Here is a 10,162-nt window from a genome sequence, read left to right on the forward strand (position 1 = left end):
TTACGTTCATTTTACCGACTAATGTCAGACTGACTTAACATGTTTTAAGTAATTAGTATAAAAAATAACTTAAAATATGTTACGTCAATAAATATAAAATGAGTGTAATAAATAGGTATAAAAAAATAACATTACTCTTAAACTAAATAGACCATAGCATCCTATACTACTATGAGCTTCATTCAAAAGGCAAAAATCTTAGTGCGGGGTTGGTTTAGAAGTAGCCTTTTGAACAAACTGGTTATCGGTTCTTGCTTGAACGTTATTTTCAAAGGAAGCATGTGAAAGGCGACTTCTAAACAAGATTAGTTTGATCCATCCTGATAGTTACTGAAAAATGCTGATGGTACCAAACGCCAAAGCTAAGATTTCTACTGAAAAGATTCAGACGAATAACCTAATAGCTTGTCCCATTTACAGAATCACACTTCCCTGAAGATGCTGCCAAACTCTTCTTTTGATGGTTCACTTTTTCTCTTCAAAACAGACTAGAGCACGGAAATTTAATTCCATCAGTCTCAAATATACACACAATCAAACAAGTTCCCCCTCTCAATCATTCATACTCGCACAAAGGTCTGGTAAACACAAAAATTACACAGGTTTCTCACCAGGCAGGTAAGAAGGAGATCCACCCTCAATCTGGTTCTTTCTTCTGTGAAAGATGCCGCTAATATTAGGCAGAAGCACTTTCTTTGAAACAAGAGTCTTCCCCTTCTCCAACTTTCGGGTCTCGATAATATTTGCTGGTATGTTCTGCTTCTGAACCCTATAGTGGAGGGGGGATGATTCTGTCGACATCTCAGTTTCAGCCAAAATCCGAGATGCAGCTTCAGCTGCCTTCTTTTGTTCTCGTTCACGCCACCTCCGAAGCTCTCCCTCCACTGCTCTCTTGGCTGCTTCAGCCATCTCTGCCCTCTTCAAAGCTGCCTCAGTCTCAGCCTTCATATCATCTATCTCCTTCTGGGCTGCCTCTAACCTCTTGAGGGCCTCATTTTCACTAGCCTTAACGGCTTCTACCTGAGCCATAGCAGCACCCACTTTCATTTCTGCTAATGTGTCAGACTCCTCAACTTTACGGCTCAAAGACTCGAACTCTTCCCTCGATATTGTGATATTGGCACCAGACTCAGACGTTGATGCCCGTGCAGCATTAGTTTTCTCAGACAAGACCTTAATCTGATCAAGGGCCCTTGCCTCTGCTGCTTTTGCTTCTTCAGCTTCTTCCAGAGCAACTCTAAGCTTCTTTTCTGCTTCTTCTAATGCAACTTTGGTAGCTTCAGCTTCGTTCTTTAACTCCTCTGCTTTAGTCTTCATCTCTTCTGCTTCTTGCCTTGCATTTTCAGTTTCTAAAGAAAGCTGGTTAAGTGCGGATATCAAATCCGAAGAAGCACCTCTTGCCTTAGATTCCTCCAACAGGCATGCCTCAAGCTCAGACTTAACTTTATGGAGCTTGACATGCAAATTCCCAGCAACGGACTCTGTTTCTGCTTCCTTCGCCTTCAGTTCAGAGTGCTCTATCTTCACATTATCCATATCTGCCTTGAGAGCTTCCACCAAGTTTCGCAGGGAGATCTCCTCTTCTGCAACCTTATGTAGCGAATCCTTAGCATCATCCAACTCTGAAGTGACAGTTGTCACAGAATCTAAATCTGAAGCCTTTGCATTTTCCATTTGCTTTTGCAGAGTCCCAATTTCATTCTCTGTGTCAGCCAGCTGCGCTTCAAGATTTCTGGTGAGTTCAGGATCCCACTCTTTCTTCAAAGCAAGCAATTTCTTTTCCGACTCTTCCAGGGTAGCTTTATAAGACTGTCTCTGAACATCCTTTTCAGAAAAAATCTTTGCTTGCTCTTGCTGAGCTTGTGAAGTTGCGAGCTTCACTTGCTCAATTGATTCCTGCACAGTTGAAATTTCCTTGGAGAGCTCACTAGATTTCTCCATGTTTGCTTTGGCTGCATCTTCAGCCTCAGCTGCTTGATTGAAGGCAGCAATTTTTGCTTCCAAGGACGCATCACAGTCCTGACGGATTCTCCTTAATTCTTGCTTCGCAGCATCAAGTTCAGTAATGACTGTCATGTACTGCTCTCTTGAACTTTCTAAGTCTTGTTTCCAAGCACCATTAGTTCCAATAAGGTTGTCAGAGTTTGCTTCTTCAAGCTGCTTTGCCTGATTCTTTGCGGCATCTGTTGCCTTAATCGCTGATTCCTTGGATTCACTAAGTGAAGTCAACTTCTTAGTCAACTCCTCGACTGATCTTTTAGCCTTTTCAAGCTCTACAAGGGCTTGGGTTCTAGTAGTTTCAGCATTCCGTAGTTGATCCTTCAACTTGTTCAGCTCTTTCTGAGCCAGGTGAAACTGTGTCTCCTTGGCCAGTACTCTCTGCATGAAATACCAAAAAATCATAAACAAGTTCTAGAAACTCAAAAAGTAACTGCATAACTTGCTTTACACGATTGAGTAAACCTTAGCAGTGTCCCAGTGTACAAAAATCTCTAGTAAATACTATCTTACGATAACTAAGAGTGCCTGGATAATACAAAATTTTAATGGTGAAAATAAAATTTGCTCAAGTTCCTAAGCAAGGAAATTCTATCACAACTCTTTCCCCTAGACCCTTTAAAAACACAAGTTCCCTCTTAATTCAGTAGCGACAAGGCCCTCACTTGCATCCGTCATACAGAACCTTAAATAAACAAGTTTGCAACTTATGATAATATTGGAAATATAATCAGTTTTCTCATAATTTATTTCACTAAATAGCAATTTCTAAAACAAGAACCAAAAGCTGAAGCAAATGCATAACAGACACAGGCGCGCATCAAATATTTCAAATAGCACTTTCAGACTGGCTATAGATGCTTCTCAATTTGTTTACTATTGATTCTTGATTCTTTTCTTTCTCTGTGTGTGTGTGTGTGTGTGTGCCTTCAATCTTGAGTACAAATCCTTGCTATCCAAATTACGAACATCATCCAAAAGAAGAGAAGGGAGGGAGGGGAAACATCCACAGGAAATATAGCAAAAAGGTCCAAACATTTGTTAGCCACTTAGTATATGTGTATCGTATCATTCACCTCAAACAGGCTTAACTGTGTAAGTACTACGTCTGGAATAATGACACAATCAAGAAGAAGAATAGACAATAGACCACTTTTAGCCATACTCTTGAACACAGGCCCCACTATATTCAATGCTATCAAGTTTCCCAATATTTGTGAGATATAGGAAGTGATTATTTAACTAATTCAAACCAAACTGGTATTGGTCTTACATGTATACTTTATAAATCTTGGAATATAGAAGAAACACAAATACCTCAGCAGAATGTGGTTTTGCCTTCTTAATGCCAGGTTTTTCCCCTGAGAATGCGCCTTCACCGAATAGGGTAACGGCATCTTTAACAGATTGAAATGGTGCACTGGTGTCTATCTCTCCCACCTCCACTTTAGGACTAGGAGAGTTGGTAGCATTTTGAGAGGCTTTTGCAACCATGCTGCTTTATCTATTGCTTGTTTCTGTGAAACTCACCTGCTGAAAGCAGTTTTAAAAAAAGTTAATTTTGAGATCATTTAAAGGAGGAAGAAAGAAGAAAAAAGATGGCCAGTGACCACAAGAAGTTGAGAACAGATCAAACAATGTCCCAGCCTATAGAAATCGAACTTCAACCCCAAATTCATTCTCATCTATATTTACAAAGAAATCGGACACCATGTTAAGGCTAAAAACAAGATAATAAGACAGGAAAAATATATGTCCATACATGGAAAAATCATAAAGCTCTTAATAAAACAGGATCTACCAATTTACAAAGCAACTTGATTTCAAAGAAACCACTCTCCAACCTGGAAAAATTCCTGAGCCATGTCAATCTCAGCCAGGATATTATCGAGACTAGTCGAAGAAATACAACATATCCAAACTTCATCCCATTTCCCATCACTATAAATATACATTTACAAATGAAGATGCAATTCTCAAGATGCCCAAGCCCTGGCCACAAACATATGGGCCCGAAAAAGTTATGATAGATACAGTCATTCACACATTCTCAAATTTGGAGATACTTAGTTCGGATGAGCCAAACCTTCATATGGTATGGAAAGGTATCCATAACTTCCCCACTAGGACCTATCCTGTAACCTGGCATAGCTACGTGGGGAGCAATCCAGCGTCGATACATGAGCTCCCAGTAAGTTACTAGATACCAGATAAATTGATAACATGCCCCCAGCCCACTAAGCAAAACCATTGGTAGCTTTATAAGACTATCTCTGCAACGTACCCCACAGACATGCCCTTGCTTATTGCAACCTAAATCAACCATCAAACAATAGCAAACGATCTGCCTCCCCTCAAAAAACACCTTAGTTTTTCTCAACACTATGTATCAACCGTGAAATAGATATAAAACATCAAATAATTAATTTTATACTTGAGAAGCAGATTGTATTTAGTCAAGTGCAAAGACTAAGTGATAAAAGATACTTGGTTGCCGACAAAGAAATTTGTAAACAATCCGTTAACCTAAGCTTGTTAATAAGCCTTCCAAAAATATATGCTACATATCACAAGGAAAAAGAAAATGTAAATATGTAGTGGCGCAACAACGAAAACCGAAAATTGTCCATCAGTTGGCAGTTATCTCATCACCCTTTTCCACATCAAGCAGAAAACCGAAAATCTCATGGGAAACTATCAAACTCTACAAAATTTGAAAACCGCATAGCGATTAGACTCCTACCATACCCCCAAACTCTAAACTTTATACAACAAAAAAGATAACGCATAGACATTTAGAAGGCATTTCAATTGCTCACTACTTCTGCCACAAGTTTCCAAAACTATTCCACGAGCAAAAGAACTAAATTATGTGTCAACTATTCCACACAAACGCACAGAACCACCAAATTCGACACCTTGAACTTCTGTATAAAAAAGAAATTACTTATTTCCAGACCAAAGAAAATACGAAAATTGAAAATTGGCTGAAAAAAGCAACACCGAAGATAAAGAAACAAAAAGAACAAGAACTGAAATGATTTTAAGCAAACAAAAGTTCGAGCTTGAAAAGCGCAAAAGCACAAAGAACAGACTTACCCAGAAAGCCTAATCAAACCCTAGAGATCATCCAAGGGGTCAAAGTCAAAAACAGCCACAGTACCCTTTACAGTTACAGTAGCACCGAACACGATGTTGTAATCAGAGACAATCTTCTTCGACCAACTTCTCCGATCTTCATGCTTCTGACAGAGGTCAAGAACCCATTGACTTTAAACGCGCCAAACAGGAAAGCCCACCGAGAAAATTTCTCAGCTTGGCAAGAAAAGCTCCGAGACAAAATAGGCCGAAAATCTTCAACGTACAAGATAGTGGTATTATACGAATTTAAAGATACGGAGAATCAAGCTCTAGGGTTTTGTATTTGAATGGCGTCTGAGAAAGAATCAAAACGGTAAGAGAGAGAGAGTGTGTGTGTGTGTGTAAGAGAGAGAGAGAGAGAAATTGGGTTTGAAAATTGGAAAGCTGTTCGAGACAAATTCTATATCAGCGAGTCAGTTTCCGAAACAGAGAGAGAGAGTTCGGGAAAAATCTGGTGCGATATTAATCATGTGTACTCTCTCGAGGTTGTGGGCATTGTGTTGTACATTTTGGACAAATTTACCCTTAATTTTCAAAATTGAAGAGGCATATTTGTCCAATTTGTACGTTGCAAAAAAAAAAAGGTCAATTATTTGTAAAAATATGCGCTAATTTACTTGATATTTATTACGTCAACTATTAAAACAAAATGTAAATTGCATGGCCGGCTCATTGCTTAGAGAAGTGCTAGGGAGCCAAACAAATAAATCCAAAAAAATTTTCAAATTGACGTGATAAATGTTTTTTTACGTTCATTTATTTGGCTCTCTAACACATTCCCTTTGCTTAAGCCCCAAATGACAAGCGTTGCCTCATGCCCCAAATAGTAGCAATATAATTGAGTTTCCTTTTATAACAATTTTTAAAGCTTCAATTATGGTAAAGATATTAGTAAATGCTCTTTAATTAAGGCCCTAATTATGGTAAAAAAAAAAATTACAAATAAAAAAATTCTAAAATATTGAGATTTTATAAGATAAAAATAAAGAAAGAAAAATAGAAAGTCACATAAATTAAACTTGTAATTTCACTTGAACTTTTTTTTTTTTTTTTTTTAAGACAAATTTTACTTGAACTTAAAACTTATATATTGGCTATGCTAAGTTTGTTCATTCAAATAATGTTTTTTTTTTTTTTTTTTTTTTGAGTTCATTCAAAAAATGTTTAAATTAAAGTAAATTTTGTTTTATGCAAATTAAATTCTATATAAAATATATATATATAGCTCAATACTTCGTTTGGAAAAAAATAAGAGAAAAAATCTGTCGTTTGGTAGATTGCTGATGTGAGTTAGCCAAAGATGAAGAAGTTTTAGGGGGTATACAGCACAGGATTGTAGCCCAAGTTTGATTGAAAAGTGGTGGGGGGGTCTTTTTGGGCGGAGTAAACACGTCAGCAGGTGGGCACCATCTGGGCGGTGACGAAGACCAAAAAAGAACGAAAAAGTTTGGTTTTAGTTAAGTTAATGGGCATGGAATAGTCTGCCTTTTTGGGCTTTTGCTGTTTCACGTCCCTCTCTCACACGGGTTGCATTCAAAGACATCATTTTCAGTAAACTACCAAGAGATAGATAACGTACGTTTTAGGTTGGACTTTGGATAATCTTCATCTTATATATATTGCCCTCCAAATTGGACTAATATATATATATATATATATTACTGAATACTTTCTGCATTATTTCTGATCTCCATTCTTTCTTTTTAGAGTTCGAAGGTTTTGAGTGCCCCTTTAAGTGTTAATTTTAGAGCATATTTTTAGCTAAGTCGTGTTTGAAAACATTCTTAGTTTGTTTCTCTTTCTTCTTTTCATTGGGATCAAGAGTTGAAAATACATTGAGAAGCTCCTTCTATTAGCAGCACCATAGGATGGTATAGTACCTAAGCAGTTAGGGACGAAGTAAGTGGTTGAAAGTAGGCGTACGTAGATCCGAAAATTGCCAGATGGGTCAACATTTTTCAAATTGTTGTTGAATCTATATGCACAAGCTGACAAGCAAGAGACAACTTGGCACTTGGCAGGCTAAAACATGAGCCTTGATTAAAAAAACCCATCAATGTAACAGTTTTGGGAAAAATGCCCTAGAAGTCTATGACATGTCTAATTACCTTTTGTAAATCACTTACTAAGATTTAAATTTTGTCAATTTACTCCCTAAAGTTTAGTTAATCTTTTAACGCTCATGCCATGTAATACCCAATTGAATTCCAACAAGTGTCACAAGAGAGCACAATCAACATGTTTACTCAGCATTTGAACGTATTGTCTTGTTGCGTAACGCCAAATCATCGTAACAAGTTATTATCGTAGTTGGAAAAAAATAATAATAATAATAATAATAATAATAAAAGACATTTTTTCCCAACAGTTAGTAGATTAGTATTACAATTATTGTGTCAGGTTTTTTCTGAAACTGGTGAATTGCTAGGTAGGTACCTTGAACCTTTATAGCTACCAGCTGACTCATTATAAAGAAGATAAATTTCCTGGCTGGGTGAACAAACAGCAGAGCTGGCATACTAAAGTTACCTGCCGGTATCGATTGGATATAAAGTTACAATATAAATGGGGCCATGACATGATAAAGTTACCCCTTTGCGTAGGCATTTGGTTTAGGAAATTTTCTTATAATTTCTTCTGCAAATCCTCGAGATTCTCTGGCATTTATCATGTTTGATTGTTTATGACTCAAAGGACATCCAGATTTTTGTTGAAAAATTCGAGAATCTACCCTTTCCTTTACTGGGAAATGTGTCTATTTTTGTTAAATGACAATTTATGCCTTAGATGTAGTCTAATACATAAAATGACAAGGAATTGGTGCTACTTTTAGTTTTGAAAAAATTTTACTTTAAACCTCTGAATTATTGCGCGTTCTAAAAAAACCTTTTAAAAAATTCAAAAACTCTCAATTTTGTACCTTTGAACTTTTTATTTCAATCAATTTACCCCCTTTGTCGGATTTTAAACATTAAAAATGATAAAATGACGTTTATATCCCTGACTTTTTTATAAAATTCAAAATTTACCCTTAATTTTATTTTATTTCTTTTTTTTAAAAAAAAAAAAGAAAATCAAAAGTTAATTTGGTATTTTTAGGCATTTCCGTTAGAAGTTAATGGCTAAAACTAACGGATGGGGTAAATTAATTGAAATTGAAAGTTCAGGAGTATAAATTGAGAGTTTTTGAATTTTTAAGGTCTTCTCAAAACGTGCAGTAGTTTAGGAATTTAAAGTAAAGTTTCCAAAGAATCTTTGGGCTTTTTTTTGGTTTATCAAAGCTCGAAGGGCCTTTCTAGGGCCCATATAATGAGAAATCACATACCAGGCTACTAACTAAGAGCTCCATGGGCCGACTTATAACTACATAGGCCTACGAAATTGGCGGGCTATTAGTCTTGGTTGGACCCAAGTATAATACTTATGCAAATGGAACATAAAGTAAACGAGATGCGAATGTCTTTATTAAGAATGTCGTTTGGTGGGCCACAAAATCATTAACAATAATTAAAAAAACAAAATAATTTTAAAATATAAACTAAAAAACACACTTCCTCACCTTTATATCACATATAAAAAAAATAAACAAAAAGAATTTGCAAAAAACCATTATTAATTAAACAAGCCCCAAATATATACAACGGCTGATTATCTGCTAATTAGTAGAGCTCTTTTTGAAGTGGAGGCATTTGAAGTGGTCTGCTTGTTGGCTCATCCCGGCCGGACATTTATCTGCAACATCATCGGAGCCGTCGACGACACAGTCTTCCACTCCGTGGTCTCTTTGGCAGTCCGATGTCAAAGCCCCACGAACATGTTGATGCTCTGAGTGTGAGTGTTGTGATATGGTAGTAATCTTGTGTTCGTCATGGCCCTACTGCTGCAGCCCTCCTTCTTGGCTTCCCTTGGCTTCTTCATTGGCTGCCATGTTTGGTGTATGAACTATGAAGGTCGAGGAATTGAAGAGTACTAGTGTACTGTGACTCTGTGAGTTTGTGATGCTTTGGGTAGTAGAGCTCTAAACTCTCAAGTCTCAAGTGACAGGCGGGGATTTATCATGCTGATGTGTCGGCTCCCAAGCCCGACAGTTGGAAAATTGTTCATTTGGATATGTATGCTTAAAAAAAATATAAAATAAAATAAAAGGAAAAGAAGATTATAAATAAATAAAAATAAATAAAAGGTAGGAAGACAATAAGAAACAAATAAAAAAAAGGAAGACAATAACAACCACAATCGGGGGGGCAGTTGTTATTATTATTTAAGAAGAGTTCAGGGTATTTTAAAGGTCATGTTCTAATTTATGACGGTCATATCCGCACTTGCACCCTATATTTTGATGTTCGTACTACTTTATACAGTCATTTTCTTGGTTTTTGCTCAAGATATATAAGACCAATTTTTTGACCTTATTTGTTAAACAATGTCAAGTTTTTATGGTACTGTTTATAATAAAAAAAATTAAAAAAAAAATTAATTATTGGTATAGAAAAATTAAAAAGTAATACTAAAAATTAAAAAAAAAAATTATTTTGTAGTAATTTTTTTATTTGAATAATAATAAATAGTAAATTATCTGATATAAAAAATTAATGATGTGATATAAAAAATATAAATATTTTAATTTTAATTTTTATAAATAAATAATATATATATATATATATATGTCTGAAAAATAATAAAAGATAGCATCAAATCAATATCACCATCAATTAGACGTGATAATGGAGATCCACACGGTACCTCTACAAAGTCAACTTTAACAAGTCAATAACGCCAAGTCGTCAACTTCATCATAACGAATCTTCTACGTGTGTTTGCAGACTGATCCTCCCCACCTCCGCTACTTCGCCTATGTGGAATACTCTCCTGACAATGAAAGATGATTGGGCCATCACGGCATCGCCAACACCTTGAGGAAAGTCGTAGGGGACTGATGTATCCCCTTCAAGTGGGGGGGTGGCCCATACGATTGTGAGGTATTCATTTTGTTTTTTTTTGTTTTATGAAAAGAAAAGTTTAA

The 10,162-nt window shown here is 36.2% G+C and overlaps 1 protein-coding gene across 2 annotated transcripts; it reads right to left on the reverse strand.

Annotated features, from left to right (window-relative positions):
- Positions 1-344: 344 nt before the first annotated feature.
- Positions 345-5,519, reverse strand: LOC132175755 (weak chloroplast movement under blue light protein (DUF827)). Of its 2 annotated transcripts, none has more exons than XM_059587797.2 (3): positions 5,098-5,519; positions 3,316-3,528; positions 345-2,379 (listed from the first exon to the last, which is right to left on the reverse strand). In XM_059587797.2, exons 2-3 carry the CDS (start codon positions 3,490-3,492, stop codon positions 595-597), a joined length of 1,962 nt encoding a protein of 653 aa, XP_059443780.2. In that variant the 5' UTR covers positions 3,493-3,528; positions 5,098-5,519; the 3' UTR covers positions 345-594. The 2 variants fall into 2 exon arrangements, with proteins under 2 accessions (XP_059443780.2, XP_059443779.2); XM_059587796.2 differs by having other exon boundaries at positions 3,316-3,531.
- Between the last annotated feature and the right edge of the window lie 4,643 nt (positions 5,520-10,162).

This window comes from Corylus avellana, chromosome 3 (assembly GCF_965113065.1).
Source record: "Corylus avellana chromosome 3, dhCorAvel1.hap1.2, whole genome shotgun sequence".
Taxonomy (NCBI): domain Eukaryota; kingdom Viridiplantae; phylum Streptophyta; class Magnoliopsida; order Fagales; family Betulaceae; genus Corylus; species Corylus avellana.

Excerpts from the sequence above, each read along its gene's own strand:
- LOC132175755 (XM_059587797.2), bottom strand. The coding sequence starts at position 3,492 with ATGGTTGCAAAAGCCTCTCAAAATGCTACCAACTCTCCTAGTCCTAAA. Across the intron at positions 2,380-3,315 it reads CAAAACCACATTCTGCTGAG|AGAGTACTGGCCAAGGAGAC; the intron begins GTATTTGTGTTT and ends TATTTCATGCAG.